The sequence below is a fragment of the Lonchura striata genome, chromosome 1 (genome assembly GCF_046129695.1).
Source record: "Lonchura striata isolate bLonStr1 chromosome 1, bLonStr1.mat, whole genome shotgun sequence".
NCBI lineage: Eukaryota > Metazoa > Chordata > Aves > Passeriformes > Estrildidae > Lonchura > Lonchura striata.
Genome location: NC_134603.1, coordinates 19,153,664 through 19,179,405, shown reverse-complemented (window position 1 = coordinate 19,179,405; position 25,742 = coordinate 19,153,664). Strand labels below are relative to the sequence as shown.

At 39.1% G+C, this 25,742-nt stretch overlaps 1 protein-coding gene across 13 annotated transcripts in view; it reads left to right on the top strand.

The window, feature by feature from the left end:
* The window catches only part of OXR1 (oxidation resistance 1), a 259,555-nt gene that overhangs the window by 163,684 nt on the left and 70,129 nt on the right, over positions 1-25,742 (top strand). The window contains exon 1 of one of the 13 annotated variants that reach the window (XM_021546453.3): positions 22,625-22,793. The exons of the other annotated variants lie outside the window; for them this stretch is intronic. Within the exon in view, the coding sequence (XP_021402128.2) occupies positions 22,640-22,793 (154 nt within the window). The 5' untranslated portion in view covers positions 22,625-22,639. Of the gene's footprint in view, positions 1-22,624; positions 22,794-25,742 lie in introns of those variants that run through there. 13 annotated transcript variants of the gene reach the window in all.

Below are 25,742 nucleotides of genomic sequence, written 5' to 3'. Positions count from 1 at the left end.
GTTTATTGAAATATCTTTTTATAACAAAAATGTTGGCAATCTACTGAATCACCAAGAATGAGGATGTCAGTTTTGTACATATGTATTAAGATTGCATTGCTACTAGAAATTTCACAAGTAGTTGCAAACATATTATCTCCCCATAAAATGTAGTTTTATTTTAGTACATGTACATTTTATTTTAGGTGAAATTTAGTACAAATTTCTCACCTCTACAAAGATTTATTGCAAGTCACTATTCTTATGGTTTGCATTTTACAACCCTAGGACATTTGGATTTGATAGAATGTCAACAGTGCCACATTCTGCCAGAGAAGAAAGAGTGGAGTTGAGTTTTAATATTGTAGGCTTGGCTAGTTAATGAAATAGATGCATTTCTGCATGGAACATACACTTGAGATTCTCTTGAAAGGAAGCCCAGATCTTTCCAAGACAACTTGTAATATTTCCACAAGACCAAACCTACCATCTGTGAAGCTGAAATGCAGATTTGCAATACACAGACCAAGATCATGTACAGAATGTGCATATTGGCAAAAGTCTGATGAGGGAAATCTGGGGTTGAGTCTGATAGCAAACTAGTGCTCACCTTAGTGCTGCGGGATTCTCATGCTCCACTGCTGGCAGCTTTTGACTTCGATTCTCAAATGGCTCCAACATCTCTCTCCCTTGTGAATTTAAAGTGTGCTTTGCTTAAACTTATTTTATGGGCATTCCTTTTAGCATTAACATTGTGCCCACAAAATGTTTTCAGTCAAAACTTACAGCTTGCATCCAGAGTACTCAGAAGTCACCATCAGCACAGAGTTACATGAGCTGCTCTTACTGCTTAAGTGTAGGTTCTGTTGCACTGCATAATTTGTTATGAGAAAATGATTGAGATATCTTTAGATCATCTGTAATAAAAAGGAGAAGCAATTTAAAATTAATGCAGTCTTCTCCTTAAACAAACTTGAACTCAGGGGTTGAAAAGTTATCAAAAAGGGTTCTTTTGCTCTTATTTAAGTTCATAATTGATAGAGGGACCAAAGCTCCTATTTTTAAATATGCTCCCCTTGTATAGTTCTGCATATTCTTTATCCTCTATAAATACAATTTTAAGGAAGAAAAATTGTCATAGAGAAAGCAGCTGCATTCTCTTATGCCTCATCAGTAGGCATATAGGTGCACTGCAAAGACTTATGGGAAATAACATCAGAGGTGCCACCTGCAAATTCAAACCGCAGTGAAGAATCTCTCTCTAGAAGATAAAAGGGACTGGAGGAGAGCATGGAGAAATCAATACTCTTGTCAAAAGCCCCTCTGACAGTTTAAATCTTTACTTCCTGATAAAAGTTTTGGAAGAACATAGCAGATATAGGTTGTGATGGCATTTTCTTTATGCAGGATAGTAATTGTCAGGAGATACAACTTGGAAGATTCTGAAGTTCTCAGTGCTCTATCTTTCCTCAAGGATCTGCCTCTGGTAGACCAAGAGTTTCTACAGGAACAAAGAAGTGAAACTAGAATTTTTAGGGTTCAGAATGGTGCATCCAAGTTGACTCCGAGATGATCTTCAGCTCCTGCCAGTAAGTTTGGCAGGAATATTTATCTGTACCCTTTACTAAGGAAATTACAGAGCACTCTTTCAGATGCATGGTAAATGAGAACATCTTAAGAATACACTTACACTTGGATAAGTGATTGCTACCTTAAAGCCAAGTGGAGAGCAAATACATAGCTTCTGTTTTAAAGTGTGTGGTGGGTTGGGGTTTTTTGGTGTGTGTACAATGCTGTCTTATATACAAACAGCCTTCATGTTTTACCCTCACTCATGGCATCACGGAAACATTGTGGGATGAGTCACACAATTGGAATGCTTCAATAGATGGCTGTTAATTCCTCAGAAGGGATAGGCAAGGAAGGGGAGGTGCTGGGGTAGCCTTCTATGTTAGGAGTATTTTAATTGTCTAGAGCTTAATGACGGTGAGGTAGGGTTGAATGTTTCTGGGTCAGAATCAGGGGGAAAGGCTAACAAGGCAATTATCACAGTGGGAGTCTGCTTTAGACTCCCAGCCAGGACAAAGAGCCAAAGAAAATACTCTGTCAACAATCTCATATTTGCTTTCACTTGTTGTTATGGAGGACTTCAACTTACCAGATATCTGCTGGAAATGCAACACAGCAGAGAGAATACAAAATGGAAGTAAAGGGTTTGGAGCACAAGTCTTATGAGGAATGACTGAGGGAGCTTGGGTTGTTTAGCCTGGAGGAAAGTAGGCTCAAGGGAGACCTTATTGCTCTCTACAACTATCTGAAAGGAGGCTGTGGCCTCAAGTTGCACCACGGGAGGTTTAAAATGGATATTTGAAAAATTTCTTCACTAAAAGTTTGTCAAGCATTGGATCAGGCTGTGCAGGGAAGTGCTGGAGTCACTGTCCTTGGAGGTATTTAAAAGACATGTAGCTGTGCCACTTGGGGATATGGTTTAGTGGTGGATTTGGCAGTACTGGGTTAACAGTTGGACTTAATGATCTTAAAGGTCAATTTCAGCCTAAACCATACTATGATCTTGTAATTCTATGATTTTGGCACAGACAGCTCATGCAGACCTTCTTAAAGCCATGGACTGACAATCTCCATGCAGTAGGGTTCTAGGCATTTCTAGGAAATTACTTAGGATTTCATGCTGCTAACTAAAAGAAGCTTGTAGCTGTGCTTGTGATCGCCACCCTTCCCAGCTGGATAGGGACAGCATCTGTGCCCCAGCTGGGACTTGATGTGACAGAGACTTTGCTAAACACATCTCTGCATGGCTATTGGCCACTGTTTTCCCCAGGCCTTGCATTCTGGAGGCTCTTCACTTTGCCAGTCCACTTCTGAGGGGATGAAAGAATATGTCTTCTGATGGCTATAATACATGGTCAGCATTTTTGAAGAGAACAACTTTTGATCCAGTAAATAAATGAGCATTTTGTTTATAAAAAAAAAATCCTCTAGAAGATCAGTTACAAAAGAGGAGCTGCGTGTATAAACTCCTTGGAAAAACAAAATTGTGGGCTTCCTCATTTTGAGTTTAGAGCAAGTTCTGTCTCCAGTGTAGCTCCAAGGGAAGATTCCCACATATGGAAATTATTCAGTGGAAAAATACCTAGAAGATCCAGAATCCTTTGCAAATCTCCCATTCTTATTTCATGGGAATGATAATATATGTTTTTGGATACTGGGGAAATTTATCTAGGTATTTTTTAACACAGGCAGTCTTTTCCAATCTTGTCCCATCCTCCAGAGCTGTACTGCCTCTAGGTTGAGGAGTTCCCCAAGAAAAGGCAATTTAAGTTTGGTGTCAAAGATAGACTAAAACTTGAGGATGAGCCCTAACTAAATAAAAATGAGTCCCACAGCTGACTCTGAGAGAGCCTGACCCATGGAATTATTACACCTTTGCTCAGTTACATTATGTACAAAGTTCTGTATGAGCATTTGTGAATTTCTTTTCAGGTTGTGCCATTGTTATTGCCACATGTGGCATCAGTTTCTTGTAATCCATGTCAATAGAGGCTGTAAGTCCCTCCATAGAGGTCAGTGAGTTTGTCACAGTGCCAGCACAGAAGTTCCCAAAGATGAATGGGGAACATTGAAATGTTTGTGCTTCCTCAGCAGGAAAATTATAGTCTTGTGCCAGGGGCCAGATCAGGGGCTACCTAAGCATTTCTTGGGTTAGGATCCTGGGGGAAAAGAGCTGAAAAAGCAGCTTATTTTCTACATCCTGCTGGGTCTTTACCTGCTGTTAACAAGTCCTGGTGGGAGGTGGGAGGAGGGTATCCCCCACCACATTGTTTCCTTCATGGAAATTGCAGCTGTATCTTCCAGCAGAGCTTCATTGCTGCAAAGAAAAACAGTAGAAAAAAAATGCTGTCATCAGAGTGTGCAGAAGACATAATTTCTGCTTCAAAACATTTTTTAAATTTAAAATATCTTCTTCCAAATTGGGGTGCTGCAAAATGTACCATGTGTTGTCTCATCACTGCTGAGATTTTTTCTTGTGCCTTCAGAATTTTTGTTTTCTTGTCATTCTCACATTCTCATTCCAGTAGGTATGTACTGTAACACAGCAGTGCCTGAAGAGCTGTTTTTACAATGTGAGCAAAAACCTCCTGCAAAGAATAGGCAGCTTTAGAAGTAAATAAGAAAACAGAGAGGGGACTATAAAGTTTTTTCTAGGTATTTAGATGAGGCAGAATCATGCATGTGGTCACAGAGGAGGAGTGAAAGGTTGGACTTAATCCTTCAGTAAAGTGTCAAAAATCACACTTAGGCTTCCCAGAGAAGTTATATTATTCACAAGGAGATCCTGACCTGCTTGCTACCCCCTGCATGCTGTTTTCTGGAGGTCACCTTCTTCTGCTCTGGGATTCCACCAAAAACACAAGTGGGGGAGAGGATGAAGTGCCTCCTGTAAGTCCTTCATTTGCACTAAGAAAAAGCTTTAATGAGAGCGATAAAAATTGCATGAATATGCTTATTTTCTTCTCTTCCAGTAACTCCACTACTCCTAACAGTGTGGAGTATCATAAAATATTTTGTATAACAAGGGAACACAAATGATGGAAGCATAGACTGCTAGACAAAGCAGTCTTATTGCTAGTTCTACCTTTTTTCCCCCTTAAAACTCTAGCTCTGATAGCTGTGATTGCAATGCTGTGTAGATTTTCAGATACTGAATTTCCATATCTCGAAAACTTGTCTTCTTCTTTTTGCCTGCTCACTGCAAGGTTTTCTTCCTTCTGTATATGGAGGTTTGTGAGCTGTGGGTTAGAATCTATCATGGAAAGAAATGCTCTGGGAAGGAAGTAGCTAACTGTACGTTTTGTGCCTTTTAAGGACACAGGTTGTTATGTGCCAGAGAAAAGGAACCAGTGAGTAAACAAAAAGGAAGAAACAAAATAGTAAGACCTTCTGCATTCCAGACTATGACAAATATGACTGCAAAGCCAAAGGCCATTGTGTGGCCTAAATACTTGCCAAAGCAATCAGTCACTTTAATGGCCTCATACTGGTATTATTGGCTTGCAGAATCCCTGTTAATAAAGGGGTTTGCATAGGAACCGATAGCAAGGTGCATTTTTTAACAGATATCTACTGGAACATTCCTTTAAACAAAGTTTGACAAAATGTACTATATTTAGACTTGTACTTTTCCACTGTCAAGATGTTACATCTCAAAACTCAGCAGAATGTCCTCAGGGAGATACACATTTCTGTATTCTGTGAGAAGGCAAGAAAAGGTGTGGCTGGCACAAATCTTGGTCAAATGCTTTCTTTAATTCTTCTACTGCATGCTGGGATAGCTCTTCAAACTAAGAAGTAGACAATGTTTCCCTTCCACTTTTCTCTTGATTAACCCTCTACTGCCCAGGGTACTAGCCAGTTTATTAACATTTGGAAATAAGATCTTGGCGTGGAATAAGAGAAGCAAAGTTCAGGACTTGCAGCAGCACCACAGGAGTTCTGCTGTAAAATCTCGTTGAGCCCCATTCAGTGCTTTTCATCTCTCTCTGTGCTCTTCAACCAAATCCCCTCTTGACCCAGAAACAGAGCTGAGTTAAGAATATGACCCAAGTAGCCATAAGAAATTGGCTCAGAGCATCTTTTGCATTTTTGACCATGCCCCTTCACTAGAGTCGTATGCCTTGGAGTCAAGCTGTTATACCAGGGCCATCAAATACTTCTGTACTGAAGCATTCTTGCATGAGACTGCCCTGTGGAGAAATTTCCAGGATATGATTTATAAAGCTAACACCAGAGATTGTACCTTCTTAGAGGTCAGTAATGCAAGATTTGTTCCTGTACATATAAGGAATTCATCCAGGGTATGTGACTCATGGTACTGTGTCCTTTCTTTGGAAAATAATGTAATTATACTTTGCCCTTTCTGCAGGAAATCGTATCAGATGTAGAAAATAACTGCTTTCTTCACTTTTCAATTTTGTCCTGCAGAACAATAGCCATGGGTTGTAATGGAAGATACAGCCTTAAATGTTCACGCCCTTTGTCAAAACTATTTAACAGTGAGATAAAAGGCCACAGGACTTCACTTGTGAGTGGAGCAGTTCTTAGCTTCCTCCCACCAGTATCCACCCTGAAGTATCCAGTACACAGTCCTTGATAGTAAAAGGAATCAAGTGAGACCAAGTGTTTAAGAAAAGAAGCCTCTAAAGATGCTATTTGATACCATGCCAATACACAATTTGGTGTCTCCTCAATGCAGCTTCAGGCACTTTAGTGTCTATCTTTAACACCAACTGTGTAAAACTATAAATGAAACTATATAAAGCATATAAAACTATATGAAGCATTTAGCACTGTAACTCGAAAAACAGCTGTACTTCATGCACAACATCTAGCATAATACATCCTTGAGAAAACTGCGTGAGTCAGGCAGTTTATTACTGTTTTCTAGCAATGCTGTTTTAATTCATTACTATATTTTGAAAGGTAATATTTTTTGAAGGGATTTTCTTTCAAACATTCTGTATAGTGTTTATGCAAAGAATAAGATTTCCAAGTAGGCAATGCACTGCTTATTATCATATGTGAAAACACTTTGTCACTTACAGTTTTCTGCTGTCTCCTTGCTGTGCTATTTTGATCAGTTATTAGAGAAACCAAGCATTTTCTCCCTACATCTGCAAGAGCTCAGTCTCAACTTGTGCAATGCCCTCTTTTCACTGAGTGCATCATACTTTTGTTATAGAACCAGCCCTGAAAACTTAATTTAGAGATGTACAATAGCATTAGTAAAAACATGTCCTGTGTTTTATATAAGTAAAACCATGAAAGAGGAAAAAGAAAAAGGGACATCAGAGGAATTTAAGTTACTGGAGTACAGCAGAATCAATTGTTTCTCTTCTGCTGTAAGTAATGAAGTGACTCACAGGATCCTTCAACTTTAACTAGTGGAAGGAGAATCTATTGCACTTACTGATAACTGTTCACTGAAATTCAGGGGGTTTTTCCCTCCTAATAACTTTATGATCTGTAACAGGGAGTAAATGTGAAATATTTCAAGTATGTTTGGGTGAGATCACACATCATCTTTCAGTATGAAAGAAACTAAGAAGTCTGTCATCTGAAAATGGCTTGGAGATCATCCCTATGGATCTATTTGTACTTAACCTTAGACTAATATTTGTATTTTCTTCTTGAAGCATGACTTCCAGAAAACAAAAGGCAAAGTGCTTACAAACCAAGCACTTCCAGACAATGGAGATCTGTCTGAAGATTCTGTTATCAAAGAAATACAACTCTGCATTACATATGTAAATGGCAATAAAATATTTTTTATGAAGTGTGTTTTGTTTCGCTGACTGGCCAGTGTGGTTGTGCTTTCATTGGCTCATAACTTCCACAAGATTCTGTTTGACATAAAGGCTGAAAAAGTGTTGGAAGAGCAGTTCATTTAAAGGGGAGTGTCATAATTTAGTGGTACTAACATATGACTGTATGAAAGTTTTTATTAAGAGAATGGAAAAATTAATATCGGGGGAGGAAAGGACAATATTGCTTGCAATAAAACAAACAATAGCTCCTCTGCTTTTTAATGTTTATGAGAATTCTTTACCCTCAAATGATGCAAGATGTCTTTGTAAAATGCACGAGGCATGGCAGACCACAAAATTTAGCAATATTTTTCTATCTGCAATATGCTATGGCAATCTGCCCTCAAAAGTCCAATTACCTCTTTCAAAAGACTTGTATGATTGTGCAAGCTGCACACAATTTATTCCTAATTCTTTTTCTTCAGAGTAATAATACTGATACTTGAAGAAGGTTCTTGTTATAAAATCAAAAGGAAAATAATTTAAACAGTCAAAACACTGCTGTGGATATCAAACATGTGTGATACACTGTGTTTCCCAGGACAGAATATTGCCTAGACTAACCACCCAGTGATGCTGGTTTGTTGACTGAGACACCATTGTCCTGATTCAGACCAATTTACAAAAAGGAAACACAGCTTCTACATCCAGACCATTTGGTCATAATGTGTCACAGGTAGCACTTTGTTATGATGAACATAAACCATTACAGTGCTCCTGAAATCCCTATTTATATCACCACTAGAGGCTTACCCTGCTTTGCTATTCATGCAGTAAAAATCTGCCAAACCACTCCTCCGAGGCCCTGCAGCACTTTAAAGCTTGTTTTGCAGGCTTTCATGCAGGAGAGGTGGGGAATGTTCATGGCACAAGCAAATCCTTATGTCATTCAGTGTGAGTAACTTTGGAAAGTGAATGCTATAGCTAGCTCATGCTGCCTTGTCATCATGCCTCTTAAAAGTAATATTACATGTTAAGACTATTGAGAAATAGTGAACTTTAATGTGCCGTCTCAAAGTTCTAACTGACCTCAACATTTTGATCACATAAGTAAACACTGTATGCATAAGAAAATTTATAAAATGAGACTATCTTATTTTCTACCTGCTAGCTTCAAAATGTAAAGGCAAAACATTAGTCTTCACAGAAAGGCCAATACTATTCAGTTTAAAATTTACTACACATCTCATTTGAAAGACTACTGCTTTTCTGTGAATTATAAAACAAAATGCTTCTAGAAGAATTTTTGCTCAAAATAAAATATTTAATTCTAGAAATGGTGTTTAGTTTGATGTCCTTATGCAGAGAATAAAGCCTAGAAATTTTATGATACTGAGGTTAAAATATTTTTTTAGAGGGGAATACTTTAATTTAAAAAAATGCTCATTTCATGCAACTTGAAAATGAGCATCATATGAAAAAAAATGGTGTATATTTATTTATTAAGGCTTACTCAGTTTCATAAAAACCAAGAAAATAAAATTCCTTTTAAAAAGCACAAAGTCCAATGTCAAATAAAGAATTATATACAAAATTGAATAATCAGATAGAATATTCTTAATCCAGAAGACATGGGAAGCATGGAGGATATGAAAAATGTAAAATATTTGTAGGTTGGTAGATATTATGCACCTACTAATTCACACCTGTGATGCCTACATTCACCTTTGAAGCAAAATCATTTAATCAAAAAAGATTTCAGCATCAGGAAGCTATGACTTTAGTCTGCAGAAATGTGTTTAAATGATGAATTGTCTGGGCCACTGGCTTGTTTTATAGCCACATATTTTATTCAGCTGAGTACAATCTCAACGCCAAAGAAATCCAAATTGTCTGCCTCCCTCCTTCACTTTTCCTAAAAGTGTTGACAGTCATAATAATTATGGTATTTATTAAAATACTAATTCTGATAATTCAATATTTGATGGTCTCCAGTAGAATGAAGAGCTAATTCTGGGCTGTTACTCTGATTGCATTATTGAACTATGAGAAAGATGCTCTAAAAGAGCAGCCAGCACACTGCCCCATCAGTAATGAGAGAGAAATGTAGGAGCATCAAGACAAGTAAGGTAAAAGGTATCTTCTACCAGGTGATATAGGTAGTAGTTGACTCAAACTGGTAGAAAATAAATGATAGTTCCTAGGTAATTTATCAAAGTCTTGGGCAGTCAGAACACCTGAGCGTTGGAAGTTTAAATCACAAACTACCATAGCTCCATGATACAGTCCTCAGGTTCCTCTTCATTTTGGTATGGAACAAAACTTTCAGGGAAAAAATTCTGGTCACACTCAAAGTCTCTGTGCTTTGCTAAAGAAAGCAAAGTAACAGCTCCCAGTGCCTTGTGTAGCAATAGCAAGAAAGCCATCCCTCTGACTCTATTTTAAAATTATTTTAGCTCAATCTTGCATCTTTTTCAAGTAGGAATTTTGTACCATATTAGAAGAATGACTCTGACATGTTTTAAGACTTTGGGAAACAAATCTTGGGTGTTGCTGCTTTATTTTGGTACAGTATCATTCTGTTTGGTAAGTCATATGTGAATAGACCATTATACTTGATGATAAACTGTTTCCAGCTTGACTTTTTTTAAATGAAATATGCATATTGGGTTACGAGATTTTCACAGTATCCCTTCCTTCTGTAGGTGCTAAATCTCTTAATTGTAACAGATTTTCCATTCCTGACAACAATTTTGCATGGCAGTAAAAAATATTATTTGGGATTTAAAAAAAAAACATTAAATATAATCTCTTTTCCTAAAGGCTTTGAATTCTGAAGATTAGCTTTAATTTCTGAAAACCAAAGAATCCCTTATCCTATGTATGTGCATTGAAAACAGTGTTATGAAACTCCTGTGCCAACTATTTGTGTTACAGAGTGCGAAGCAGCATCTGTGGAGTCAGGGCACGAGCAGGCTCCTCTCCCTGCCTGCCAGCAAGCTTGGCAGTGCAGCTGCACCAGCACAGAGGGATATTTGTGTGCTAAGTCTAAACCTGCTATAGGATACATTCCCTGCCCTTCCAAGATCACAGCTGGCTTCTCAGGGCAGTCCACAGCCACTATAATATAATATAATACACCCAGGATGTTTGGCAAAATCTCCTGGTTTTCCTTCAATGCTTTCTTTTTTTTTTAACATTTGTTTCCCTGTGTAGAGTACAACTTCAGAGCCCTTAAGATTGAGATATCTGAGAATGTTCTGAAGTCTATTTGGATTCTTTTCCAGAAACACTTTATGTTCATGACTCCTCTTTAAGTTATAAACACTGGTACTTGGTGAGATTTCTAGTTTGCTGGATAAGGCAACTGAGGTGGAAGAGACACCATCTTGTACTCACTTCAGGAGATTAAAAAAGAGAGAAAAATTAAAGCAAAATAATAAATTTTCTCTCTCTCTGCTTCAACATCCATAGCAATTAAGTCCCTAGAACCGATCTTCTGAGCTTCCTCCATCTGCAGAGGTCAGTCCCTCCAGACTGCAAGTGGTCCAAGGAAAACACTTGCCGAGAACTTCTGGTTCCAGAGAAGGGGTGCAGGGTGGTGTCGTGGCAAGCCCTTGCATCAGACTGGCTGGGCAGGGTGAGGTGGTGTTTTACTCATGTCCAGTTTAGTGTCCTATTTCCACAGCAGCCAGCAGCAGCTGGTAATTAGGGAAAGAATATAGAAGAGGTCAAGTATGAAAGAACATTTCACTGATATTTCCTCTGAGCTTTAGGCAGTCAGTGGCACAGGGATTTCCAGAAACCAGTTTGCATTTGCACTCATTTGCTTATTGGGTCTTGAAGGGTTTTCTATGAATTTTTCTAATCACTTTATGAACAATTCATAATTTTGTCATATACAACATCCTGTGGTAATGAATTCTGTGATTTAGTTATGTTGTGTAACAAAATGCTTGCTTTTATAAAAATCTTCATAGTAATTTCATTAGGAGCCCCTACTTCTCTTATAATAAGAAATGTGAATAGTTTGATCTGTTTTCTGCTTACCTACATTCTATTATTTTCTCTGCTTTCCTAGAAAGCTTTTCTCAGTATGTTTTCTGAGTACATTACATCTTTTTTGAGACACTGTGACCAGCAGTTCAATCTATATTCATTTGAAGAATTTACAGTATAGTGTAACTATTTTTTTCTAATAATTCATATTTGTTTTGCCTTTTTGATGTCTATTGACTGACGCTTTCATATATCTCTACTGGACAGCTCACATAAAGCTCATCACTGTGTATGTATGTATAAACATAGGCACATGGAGGAAAACTTGTCTTTATCCAGAATTTATCAACAATGAATTTCATTTGCTGCTTGTTTATGTTTTGTACTATGAATGAATTTTTATCTTTTTTTCAGCATATTTTACTTTTCTACATAATTTACCATCATCAAACTCCATCACCTTGTTATTATCTCCTTAGCCTAATAATGTTGTAAGTTCAAAAACATGTATCTCTGTTGGGCTGCATTGAGAAACTTTCTTCCTCTGCTGTGAAGTCTGGGCTCTTACTTACATGCTTTAAAGCATATTAAATGACAAGCCATCTCATCCTACAACAGCTTCATTTCCTTGGTGCAGGACTTTGTAAAAAGCTTCCTGAAAGTACAAGTACACTGCTATTGACAGATTATTCTTATCCACATGATTATTGAATCCTATACAGAACTATAGATTTGTCAACCATGACTAAAACAGTTGTTGATTTTTGTTGTTCTACTTATCCAGATGCCTTCTAACTTTATTATTAAAATTTAATTTCTTCATGAAGTCTTGAGTAACACCAGAGGTACTTGGATACCATAGAGTCCATCAAAACGTTCTGTGCAAAAAACCAAAAAAAAAAGGAAAGTTACTGAGGCTATAAAGCAAGTCTAAAGTATTAAAAGGTTGTGCTGCTGGGGTTTTTTCAGATTTGCTTTAGTGATCCTGTCCTGGCTTCAGATAGGACAGAGCTCATTTTCTTCTTAGTAGCTGGTATGGTGCTGTGTTTTGGATGCAGGATGAGAATAATGTTGATGACACACTGATGTTTTTGTTGTTGCTGAACAGTGCTTACTTGAGTCAAGGACTTTTCACTATCCTGTGCTCCACCAGTGCGGAGGTGCAGAAAAACTGGAAGGGACCACAGCCAGGGCCACTGACCTAAACTGGCCAGAGGGATATTCCATCCCATAGAATGTCATGCCAAGTGTATGAACTGGGGGAGCTACCTGGAAGGGAGCTGACCAGTGCTCAGGAATGGGCTGCAGGAGTGAGCAATTTTGTTGTGCACTACTTGTATTTCCTGGTTTTCACATTTCTCTCGCCTTCTCCTTTTTATTACAATTAGTAGTAGTAGTTTATTATTATCTTTTACTTTGTTAATAATTATCTTTTACTCTGTTTCAGTCATTAAACTGTTCTTATCTCAGTCAACTTTTATGTCAATATTCTTATCTCAGTTCTATTTTCTTTTCTTTCCTGATTGCCCATCCCATTGGTGAAGGGGGGAAGGGAAAGTGCAAGAGGGGATCCTTTCCTTCGAGTGGTGGGAGGCCTGGTGCATGCACTTCAGGGATGGTAGAGCCTGTTCACCAGTCAATCTCCTCCTCAGAGCCCCTGACACTTTTTAACCTTTCTACCCCTTCTTTAGCTCTGCCACCAGGCTGAGCAGCTCATCCACCTGGCCACACCCCACGCAGGAGTCACCTCTCCTGCCACCCAGTGCCACTGCCTGGCCCTGGCACGCTCTGTATCCTGGCACCTGGAGGTTTTCATGGCAGCTCCGCTGGTGTCAGCTCCAGAGCAGGTCTGCTGGAGCAGCCTTGCAGTCTTATTCAATGACACTGAGATTTGAGCCATACCCAAGGGAGAATTCCAACAACAGATTAGTAGGACCTCAATAGGCAAACCCTAATTCAAATAACTGAATTTCCTTTGCATTTAATACAAAAATAGATCAAGGTTAGACAATAGTTATTTTTCCCTTCTCACTGAAGTTTGCTGACCTTACTAAGGTTACTGAACTAGTATGCTGTATGTATTTCCAACATAGCATAATTTATTAATATTAGGACCTATTGTTGGAAGAAATAAGCTTTTCACTTTTAAGAAATACAACCGCCTGCTTCCTTGATAAAAAGCATGTCACTAGTGCTTCACCCTTAACCCCTGTCAGTCAAATCACAAATTCTAAATCTTGATCCTGAAACACTGGTGTAAAAAACCTTGACAGATAACCATTAATTACCTATGAAAAGAACTGTCCTTTTGAGATTTTGTACACAATGTATGTTCACAATATTTCATCCTCAAATGATATATAAGGAAAATAGCAAGACATGCCTTTAGTAATTTTAAATGAAGTCTACAGAACATTCCATCTAAACAAATAGGAGATTAATAGAAGGCAAGTAGGATCTGTAAAGCTGTATATGTGCATAGGTTCTTAATGGTGTGTACAGCCTTGCAGCTAAATATGGCTGAACACAAGAGACACAACATACTGCAAATCATTTCAAGAGAAATTGTGGCAGTAATCAAAGCCAAGATAATAAAATTTGAGAGAGACAAAGGAATGAAGATAGGAACTCTCAGGGGGAAAAACAACTGTATAAAGGATAAAGTTTCTTAATTCAGAGATAATACAGTAATGGACAGCCTTCAAATGATTTTGCTAGCTAGAAGCAATGCATTTGATTTTTGAGGATATATTGTAGTAATTATCTCCAAAAGGACAGAGTGAATACCCATCCTGAAGTTTTCTACATGATATTATGGGAGCAAATGAATCAGGCATACGCTTGTGATGTGGTGCCAGTGGGGGAGGGGAGAGACACCAGATGTTCCTTAAGAAGCAAGATTTACAAGAAGGAAAAAGCAGAACTTCCTCCTACTAAGATCAACATATTTCTTCTGGGTTTTCATTCAAAAGAAAATTTCAGGAATGTCCTGCACAAATTTAGGTGGCTCAGGAAAAGGTATGTACAAAAGGCTTTCATATGCTTACTTAAGGGAAACAACCACAAAAAAACAGGTAGCAAAGACTGGAACAGAATTCAGTCTTTTTTTTAAACTAATCCTTAATCTTAGAATACACTGCCTAAGCAGGAGCAAGTAAAATAGAAAATCAGTAATTCTTATTAGAATAAAAATTTTGCAATCAAAAGGATCAGCTGTTGCCATTAGCCTTATTCTGGTTTAAGATAAATTCTGATTATATTTTTGACTAATTTTTTTAGTAAATATCACTGTATTTTAGATGGCATTTCTATATAGAATTGACTTAAGCCTGTGTTTTCCAGGTGTCTGAGAAGAATAATTTTGTTGTAGTGAACTGAAAGCATCTTCTATCTTAGATATCTTCAGGTCTTAAGGTTGCAACGAAAACACATAACCCATTACTAAAAGCCATAATGTTTTTTGAATTGTAAACTGATTTGGTGCCAACCAAGCATAATGAGAGCATGTGACAATCAGTTAATTATTTCTTCAAACAGACAGAACCAGTTCATTATATCACTTTAAAGACATTATTAATTTAAAGATTTTTAATGTTATAACCCCAAGGACTGTGGATTTCTACAGTATTTGGCTTTTCCTATAAACATGAGCAATACAGCCAGTCATGAGGTGCTGAGATATTGATCTAAAAACATTTTTCCTGTTAATGCTCTGAATCAGAGCTTTTGTTTGAAATATGAGTTGTGTTATGCTTGCTTAGTCTTCAGAAATGGTATAGAACCAGACTGAACTTTAACAACTGTATCCTACCAGAGAGACATTCTATTTTATCATGAACCAGTCAATGTAAAAAATGAATTAGAATCTGGTTCCTTTGTTTCTGAGCAAGTATGAGCAACTTTCTTACATGAATATAATGCATTAACAACTTCATGAACATTTAGTGAGTGTTAAGGAAAAAACAGTTATACTTATATGGCAAAAAGGGAAAAAAAGTATTAAGTCAATACTATTTTCTTGTGATTCAAATATCTGATGAATAATCAATTTTCTGAACACTTTTCACAAGCAATTATTTATCATTTGCATAACTTATGCCTCTGTGGAGGACACGATTAGCTAGTAAATATTATGGAGTCATCAATTATACTGTCAATGTTTTCCACATTCAGTTGCAAAACACATGACAAAAGAAAAAAAAATGTTAGTGAATTGATGACACAAAGACAGAAGATGTGTCTACTGAAAACTGACTGTTCAGCAAGTGCCATAAGTAGTAAACATCCTTAGACTGCATGGGTGTCTCTGTGAACATGTGTTCATACCCCCTGGGTTCCAAATTCAATTTCATAAAACTCCGTGAAAGAACAGAATGTTCTGTTTATAATAAGCTACTACTGACCAGGTAAATATGAACTGAAGACCTGGAGGTCATTTCATGTTTATTTGATAAGGTAGTCTATATAACAAGCTGAGCAATTGCAGCTGAAGCTAAAGTTCTGCCATAAACATGGAGAAGTCCACATATTATGTGCCTTTGTTCTTGAGGCTGTATTTGAAAACTTCCACATTGATATCATTGATATTCTAACAAATGTTGACATGTTATTGTAGAATGGATCATTTCAAGATCCAAATATAAGTATACTTTCGGAAAATAAGAAAAAATACCTATTTAGTCTTAGAATATTAACTTTTGTAATGCTAATTCTTTTGCTGTTTTATGAAAGAAAAAAAAAACATAAAAACTATTTGTACTATAATTCTATAATTTTGCAGAGATGCTGGGTAACTGCAGTAAGAAAGCTTGTCAGTTACCTGAATCTCTGAAAATTCAGACCATATGCAGCTGAAATTGGGTACACCGAAAAGTGTCAAAAAATTGTGGCATGTTTTTGAAATCTGATAAAAATATTTTGCAAGGTAAGGCTAAGTGGAGTAAAATACCCTTAATTTATAGTCACTTCTGCTGGATTTCATATGCTTAGTATGCATTCCTGTAACTATGCTATGCATTCCAGTACAGTACAGTTGTGAATCAATTAACATTTTTCATATATCTGTTACAGTATGCCCCAGATTTGATTGTACGTTTTATTTGCATGGTGTTTCTGTCTTTACTATCTAAATTTAAATTATTGCATGAAGATTTTTGAAATCTGGCTAGAAAAGCAAAAATTCCTTTGTCCTTCAAGGGGAAATGGACCTGTTGGGCTGTCCTAATGATAAACAGTCTCTCTTGGATTAGATTAGATACCAAACAAACAAAGCTATAACATTTATAACTTCTTGGTGAGAAGACAAAATCACACAATGAATGTTACAGTACTTAACTATTATGAAATTAAACATAAGGAGCAGTACATCTTTTAATGCTAAAATATATTGTAAGGGTAAACTGAGATGTCCAAATGTTCTCCTCAGCCTGGAGAAACCTCATATCTAGGTGTGGTACCTTTATTTTATACAGCTTCTTAAGAAATCAAAGATTTATTGAGCCATATTTGAAATACAAACACAGCAGACATTTGATTCTGTTTCCTACTAAGAAAGCAACTCTCCTAAAAGAGATGCTGTTATGGCTTTCTGTATTTTTCAGTGTTATTTCAAAAGTAATTGTATACAAAAAATAACCTACACTTGAAGTAGCCCAGTCCAGAATCAGGGACTGCCAAATTCCCTTGTTACCCATGTTTATTCTGTCTTGTCCCCTCAGAGTGACATTTTCTGCTGAACAGTGAACAGCAACAATGGTCAAGGCAGAGAATGGGCCCCATGTCATTTCAACCTTACAGGGAGCTGGTTAGTAAAATCAGAATTATATCCCTACCTGCTGAAGTCTGAAATTTCATGTTTGCCATTTCTGAAGGTAGAATGCAGATGGGAGCTCCTTTCTTGTTGAGTGCCTAATCTGAAAAGAGGATGTGGTCTGTGAAACCTTATGAATAGCCACACCTGGCCCACAGTTCTCTGTGAAGAACCTGATTTCAACACATCCATTTACTTAATGTCACCTACTGGTTATCTCTTTTCAAATTCTCCCAAAATTGTACTGATACCGAATTTCCCTTTGGAATAAACTGAACATTCTTAATCACAAAAATAGATCTGTGCAAATGTTTTTGCTTCTAGAACTGTGTACTTCCATACTTCATCATTCAAATTAGTTTGTTCCTAGGGAAATAGGCCTGAGAATGTGGGAGTTCTTCATGCCTGAGTTCTGGTCCCTCCTTCAGGGACTGCATGCACATTCTGCATTCTGCTTAATTTTTACTAGAACAGCATTGGAAACAGAATGCAGTACACTTTTCTGTGTCTTAAGAGTTTATTTTTTCACAAGGAAATAAAAACCCAAACAAATCCTGAATTATTTTACATTACTAAAAATAGATTTCATTAAAAATCAACAAAGAGGTTAAGCTTTTAAAAAGTTCTAGTTCAAATTCATATTTTTGCCAATTATGGGTTTTGCAACCACATAAATAGTAGTGTCTTGACCAGAGGTGGTAGTTTAGAATACCTAACAAAGGCATGCAGCATCCCCATAGTGTTACATGACAGTCAGTGCCTCCAGAATGACTAAGGAACCTTAAATGGGGTATTTGGTTCAAGCTGCCAGAATTACATACTTCCCTAGAGGCTGTTTATATACAAATGAATGCTAATTGTCAAATGACTGACCCCAAGACTGTCACCTAGGAAAGCATGTACAAACCTCCTTTCTCACAAAATAGAGTGAGGGGTTTGTGTTAGTGCCTGGTGCACTTTTGCCTGCAGCTCAGTCGCACTGTGAATTTGGCAAGACATATTGCAAGAGGCCCATATCCTGCATGTGAACTGGCCCAGCCCTGAGGAAGTTGAACAGCATCTGCTGGTATTCTGCTGGATTAGTTGCTACAATTTGCACCTTCACAAGCAACAAATCTGTCCCTGATATCACTACCACTTGCTAAGGTTTTATCTTTTTATTCTCCTATGAAATATTTTTTTATATAACTGTATGTTCAGACTTTGGAAATACTCTGACAACATCGTGTCCTTTTCTATCTGCCCAAAATGGATCCATGTTCTCTTTGCAATCTTTTAGGCTGCAGTTCAATCAGCTTCCACCTGCTCTGGTTTAGGATTTGGAGATCTAGCTACAAGACCAGGTTGTGCAACAGATTAGCATAAGATGTTATTAAATATTACATCATAAATGCAGACATATTCTGTGAGACACTTCTGTAGCTACTGTACGTGGGTTTGTGTATAATACCAATATGAAGGCATCTCTATTTTTGCCACAATCTGACTTTTCATTTTGAGGTAATATACACTGACACTGAAGACACGGATGTTGGCATGAAACTTCCTCTCTCTTCCTCCCTCTCTTTCTCCTCTCCCAAGCCACTTAGACTCATCTGTTGTTTTGCAGCTTGTGCTGAAGGTACTACAGCTCTTTACACACAATTCAAACAGACCTATAGATCTAACTGGGGATAATTGTACCCTCAAAACAAAATAATAACAAATTAACGAAAAAAGTTTAGTTAATTTTTACTAAAAGGTACTTTTAAATTGATCAGCTTTACACACACAGTTCTTTCCCCTGCCAAATGAATCCTTATGCCTACACTCATAGCACGGAAGCAGAAACAAGCAATTAAAAGCAGGTAGGACCAGTTCCTTTTTTTGGAGGGACAGTTTAAAGTGGTTGATTTACAGAGATACTTCTTTCTGCACTTATACCACAGGCCAGAAGAGATCCTTGTTGCACATTTAGAGATCAAATACAGATTTATTAGTCCTCCTTAGCAAAATTCTGGCTGTTTCCAGAAATTTTGAGGACAGAAACATAGAATGATCTGTAAAGGTGTTCAAGATGAATAAAAAAATATTGTAGAACCCATTTATATCTGGTTTAGCTTTATGGCAAAAGGGACACACATTGCTTATGTATGGGGTGTTCATGTTGTTCCTGCCACTTAAAAGGAATGCTGCAAAGGTTTTCACATGGAAATATAGGCTACAATCTTAAGTATCAGTGCCTTAGATTTTTAAAGTTACACTGGATTGTCTGGTCAGTTTTCAGAGCACAGATATTTGTTAAAAGTCTTGCTAGCACAGGTGTGATTCAGCTAAGGCATAGCCAAGTTGAAACAGCATCTTTAAAGCCCATACTACTGGATATTTGATGATACCTACTGAAGTATCATAGAATGGTTTGTGTTGGAAGGGTCCTTAAAGGTCATCTAATTCCAACCTCCCTGCCATGGGCAGAGACACCTTCCACTGCACCAGGTTGTTCAAAGCTCTCTCCACCCTGGCTTGGAACAATTCCATGGATGGAGGATCCACATCTCTGGGCAACCTGTTTCAGTGCCTCACCACTCACAGTAAATAATTTCTTCCTAGTATCTAAACCTGACCTCTTTCAATTTAAAGCCACTACTCCTTGTAAAAATTCCCTCTCCAACACTCTTGTAGATCCCCTGTAGGTAATGGAAGAGGCTTTAAGGTCTCCTTAAGCCTTCTCCAGACTGCACCCCAGCCCTCTCTGTCTTTATAGAAGAGATGCTTCAGCACTCAGATCATCTTTGTGACTCTCCTATGCACTGATTCAAACCGGTCCCCATTCTTCTGGTGTTGGGGGCCCCAGAGCTGAATGCAGTGCTCCAGGTGGCTGCTCCAGGTGGGAGAGCAGAGTAGAGGGGGAGAAACCCCTCCCTCAACCAGCTGGCCACACTTCTCTTGATGCAGCCCAGGATACAGTTGGCTTTCTGGGCTGCAAGTGTGCATTGTTAGGTCATGCTGAATCCCTCATCAACCAACCCCCCCAAGTCCTTCTCACCAGTGCTTCTCTTTGCTCAGCCTATTTTTGTGCTTGGGATTACCCTGACCCAGGGACAGGACCGCATAACTGACCTGTTGAACTTCATGAGTTTTGCATGGGCCCACTTCTCAAGGTCCCTCTGGATGGCAGGTAGTATAGCTCTGACAATGTTCTTCACAATTTAATAAAAGTGTAACATTAATTCTTGTACTACAGTAATGCCTAGAAATTTTATCAGTAGTTTATGAGTGTCATGTATCTTAAAGAGTACTGTTACTTTTCTGAGTATTGATACCTAAAACTTGATTTTATAGTTAAAACAGTTTAACTGAAGAATTTCTTCTTGCTAAGTAAAAACATTCCTAAATGGATGTTTTGAGTATAGACAATGATTTTCAATACTATGAAAAAAAACCATATTTCAGTAAGAAGTGTTCTTTTTATAGTTCAGTAGGAGTACTTGTGAGGAAAGCAGGTAAAAGTAGCTAAAATAAATTCATAATTATAAAACATTTACCTTGAATATGTCATCAAAATGCTGTCTGAATCTGAATTCATAGACTCTATTACTGCAATATAATGAAACCACACTGCCTCAAGCTGCACCAGGGGAAGTTTAGATTGGATGTTAGGAAAAATTTCTTCATTAAAAGGGTTGTCAAGCCTTGGAACAGGCTGCCTATGGAAGAGTTTGCCTCTGTAGAGGGTGTGGCACTTAGAAACATGGTTTAGTGGTGGACTTGGCAGTACTGGGTTAACTGTTGGACTTGATGATCTAAAGGGTCTTTTCTAACCTAAACAATTTTATGGTTCTATAAATATAAACCTGAAAGAGGGAAAAAAAAAAAAAAAAAAAAAGGACTATTTCAAACCACAGAAGAAATACATGAAATCAGTACAATAGCAGGGGTGTGTATGTGGCAGGAATACTGGTGGGCAACTGATCTGGAAGTTTCAAATGGGCTGATCACCACATTTGTAAACTCATTTCTCACGCAAAGATGTAATTGATTTTGTCTAAAATAGAATCAGCAGGGGAAAAGACCAGTCATAACTTCTTCATGGCAGAAACCCTGTCATAAAATGATAACTAATTACACTGCTTAGGGCAAGAAATATCTGGTTGGCAGAGCTGTTTATATTCTAAACATCTAGTGGTACTTAGACCATGCAGTGACTCTACAGTTCCAGATTTATTCACTAGCCTTGGAACAGACAGATTACTCATCCATTTCTACTGGCAGATCTTGGGGAAAGAAAGGAGGAGCTAAATCTGTCAAAATTTTCTTGTTCTCTTTTAGTGAAAGGTTTTATTTGAAAAAAGTCTTGAACATCATTATCTCCTGAGCAAGATCTGATTTGAGTAGTAGAAAGGTTGATTTGAGTGTACTGTTTAAATCAACTAACCCTCAGAAATCAGCACTCTAGATTGCTGACATTAAACTCTGATTTAATTGAGCAGCTGCTACAAGTGAATAGGAGTTGAAATAGCTCAGCACTTTGTTCGACTATTCTGCATGTACACAATAGATTTGGCTCAACAAGAGCACTTTTTATCAAACAAGGCTTTCATTTGCAGCTATATGCAGCATATAATTGTATCATACTCATATTAGAATATAAGCACATTAGCTTACAGTTCTGTGTTCTCAAAGTCTATGGCACAGGTATAAATATCATTATATGGCTGTTCTTTCAGCCTCAACATGTGCAGAGCACATCACAAGGTGGATCTTAATAATGCCAGTCAATGCCTTAGGTATTTCTTTTTCTGTGGAAACTATTGGATCACGTTTTGATTAGTTTTATTTTTTCAAAACTTAAAAAGTTCCAAGAATTATGGGGATGAAGAATGCAAAGTTACAAATGAATACCACAAATCAAATGTCTTCTTCAAAAAGAAAGGGTATACCTAGTAAGTTTTGCTGGAAGTCTAAAGTGTCCCAGTCGGTTCAAAGGTTGAGCCGGGTATCGATGTTGGCAAACACTCATAGGAGGGCACCGGGACTTGCTGGCACAGGCAAGGATGCATCCCACGGCAGGGACACTGGCGGGGTCCAGAACAGCAAAACCACTCAGTGTCACGGCTGGTCCTGTTCTACACTTAGAGCGGATAAACATCTTCGTATCCACGACTGTGAAAAGATTTAAAAGTAAGCGACTGCTTTGATTTTCACGCTTGGGAACGCCGAGACAGGAAAGCTTAAAGTTCATAGAAAGCGTTGCAGCACATGGTTGCAAAGCACTGCGCTTCCACGAAACATAACCAACTCCCCGGGCTGCGGGTGAGCCCACGAAGATGTGCAGGCGGCCGTGAGCCTGCCCGAGGGCAGAGGGAAGCGGTGTCCCGGCTGTCCCAGGGCCGGAGCGCTCGGCAGCGGCCCCGCCCGCGCCCCGCGGCGGCGGCGCTGCGGCCCCTTTAAAAGGGGCGGGGCCGCCCCAAAGTTTGCCCAAGTTGCGGCGCGGGCCGGCGGCGCGCGGGTCCCGGCCCGGCCATGGCGCCCCCCGGCCCGTAGCGCCGCCATGGACTCGCTGACCTCCCTCACCGGCAAGGGCGGCCGCCTGCTCCGCGGCACCGCCAGCCGCCTCTGGGGCGCCGTGCCCGGCGGCCTTCGCCACGGCCGCTGCCAGGACGGCCGGAGCCGCGGGGAGCCGGGGCCCGCCAAGCCGACGGCAGGTACCGCTGGGGAAGGGGCCGAGGGCGCGGGGCTGGCCGGGGGTCACTGCGGGCAGTGGCCCTGGGGCTCCCCGGGCAGCGCGCTCGGCTCCTCGCCCCTTGCGAGCCTTCTCGGAGGGCGCCTGGGGAGGCGAGAGAGACTGCGAGCAGCAGGGGCAGGGGGTCCCTTCTCAGCCGGGACTCGCAGCCGAGCCTGCCGGGGACACGGCCGGCGGCTGGTGCCCCGCTGCCGGCCGGCTCCGAGCGGCGGTCGCGGGCAGCGAGAGGGGGAAGGGGCGCGGGGCGGGCGAGGGCGGCACATGGGCCGGGCGCTGCCGGCGCCGCGCCGCGGAGTGGTGCCACCGGGGCTGCCTCCAACAGTAGAAAACCGAGTGAACGTCCTCCTGATTTCCGTGACACAACTCCTACGCTTCCTTTCTTAACTTCCCTTTCTGGCATTTTTGCAGACCAGGGTGTAGGAAAGCAACTGGAGCACAAGCTCCTCGATTGGTGATGTCCTTTGTCTCCGGGGGTTGCCTCTGCCTCTCAGGTGCTCCTGAGGAGCAGGCAGCATTCCTGGGAAGTAGGCTCGGGATGCTAAGGGCAGTAGTACCTCTGCCCTGCCGCTCAGTGGCCAAACACGTCAGTCAGGAGACAGTAGCAGGTGACTCCTTGTTCTGTGCCTGGGACGAAGAGGGCTACTGCTGCCACCCCTTTTCTTGATAATGCTGTTGGTATAGGTATTGTAAGTATCTGATGCGAGCACTTATACTGGCAAGAAATACCATGAAAACTGGAGAAGTGAATGCACACACCCTTGTTTATGCAGAAGAGGAGCACACAGTGAGAGCTCTAGAGAGGTAATGCTGTTGATTGGGTGATAAAAACAAGTCATGACATAACTAGTAAGAACAGCATGATCTAATGATTGCTTGGAAAGAAAACAACATATGAAGTTAAGTCTATGAAAGTGCTTTGTAATAAATAAAGAGGAGTATACAAGGAATAGTAAATATTTTCATTTTCTTCCCTGTTTTGAGAAGCTGTGTGTGAAGTGGGTGAATGAATGTTTGTTATAGTCACTAGGTGAGGCTGAAGTCAGATCTCTACTGAAATGAAATATTAAAACACATTAAGTTTCTTTGTTATTGTAGATTATTATGTAAGAGTAAAATAGTTGTTTTCCTTGAAGGGAAACTGGGTCTGCTGCTCAGTGTGGTAGGCAAGGTAATAAATAGGAATGCCCATGCAGCCAATCAGATGTAGATGGTTTTTCCTTGTGTGCATTGGGTCACAGTTCTTGCTCAGAAAGGATAATTGGTAACTAGCTATATTTGCAGTGCCACTCTTTATTTATTTCATGACTCTCTCCACAACATACACAGAGAGTGGTACAGACAATAACTTGTTTTTCAGCAGTGAAATGAAGTACATTGAGTAAGGCCTGTGCAAACAGTTAAAGACTTTTTGACAAACTTACACTCTTTTGCAGAACCAAAACAGCAATAAAATGTTTTAGCATCTTCTGGTCTTTTAATAATTTACAAGGCCTTGTGTTCAACTGTTACTATAAAGTGTCTCCTGTAGTACATGGGATTTCTTGGAGGGAAAGGCTCTATTTTTTCACTTCTTCTGGGAGAAATGCTTAACTTAGACTTCATTGTAATGTTCTGGGCTTTTATTTCTCTAGCTTTGAGCAGAAAATGTATCTTCTCAGATGCTTTCGTAATGTAATGCTTAATCTGTGTTAATGACAAGTTCTAAAATGCAGGGTGAATTTCTGCGTATATGGACTTTAATGCACCTTTTTCCTCACCTAGTGAAGTATGTGCAAGGCAAGCAGACCTTGACCCTCCTGTGCTGTCTTCCCCTGCATAGAATTTCTGTCAGTTATGGGCAGAAACAAATCCTTGTGACTGTAGAATTCTTCTGTCAAGCATTTTGCTGGCTTTCAAAAACTACGTGTGCCCTGGTAATGGGTGCTGTGGAAGCTGTAACAATTATTACAATGCTTCATTTGAAATCAAACCTCTGTTTTAATTAGAGATGGGTCCCCTGGCATTAGCTTAAGACTTAATGGCAGATTCTAAACGTTCCGAATGCTTAGTCTCTGCAGTGTTCTGAATCCAGGCCCACCTGTTACTGTAGTTTTTCTTCTCTGCTTAAGACTTGCAGTGTTTTGGGATTTTTTTTTGAGTGGTTCAGTTGAGACTGCATTACTTGTTAAGAGAATAGATTTTCATAAATGCCTTAAAACCATGTTTCAGCTTATTTGAAACAAAAGCCAACCTATTTTAGCTTCTACAATGCAGTATCTCAGTCAAATGTAATATTAGTAATTTTACCTTTACTGTTTTCCTGCTTGTATTTTTGAAAAATTGAACATCTTTTCTCTCAGGTCTCCAGGTTCAGGGAGGTAAATGCTGTGTTTTAAATCACTTCTTTGGACACATGCAGAACAGCCTACAGTATTTCTTAGTAGGGAGAAAGGAAACACTGGAAGACTGAGTAGTGCCATAGGAGGCTGTAAACCTGTTTATCCAGTTTACACTGTTTACACTGTTTGTGTCAGCAGCCTAGACAGTGAAAGAACTTTATATTATTAAGATTTTTTTGTCTTTTGGTGGTTGTGATGGAGGATAAAAATGCAAATATAATCGGAAAGACAAGAGAAAATATCTGGCTTTAGTAAAGACACTCTCAATTTCAGAGTGTAAAGTTTTTATTTTGTTAAAAAGACCTGTGAGCTTTGAAAGTATAACTTCTAAATGTAATCTATTGATAATAGATTGTAGGATGAGCTAATATGTATGTATTCAAGTCTGGATTTACCTAGAAACTTCAGCTAGAACAGTATCATTTTCTTGATTATTGTTATGTACTATAGGTGTTAGCATGCTGAAGTTGCATGTGGTTTTAGTTGCTTTAAGATGCAACTCAAGGCTTTAGGGAATGTATGATTAAGAATTA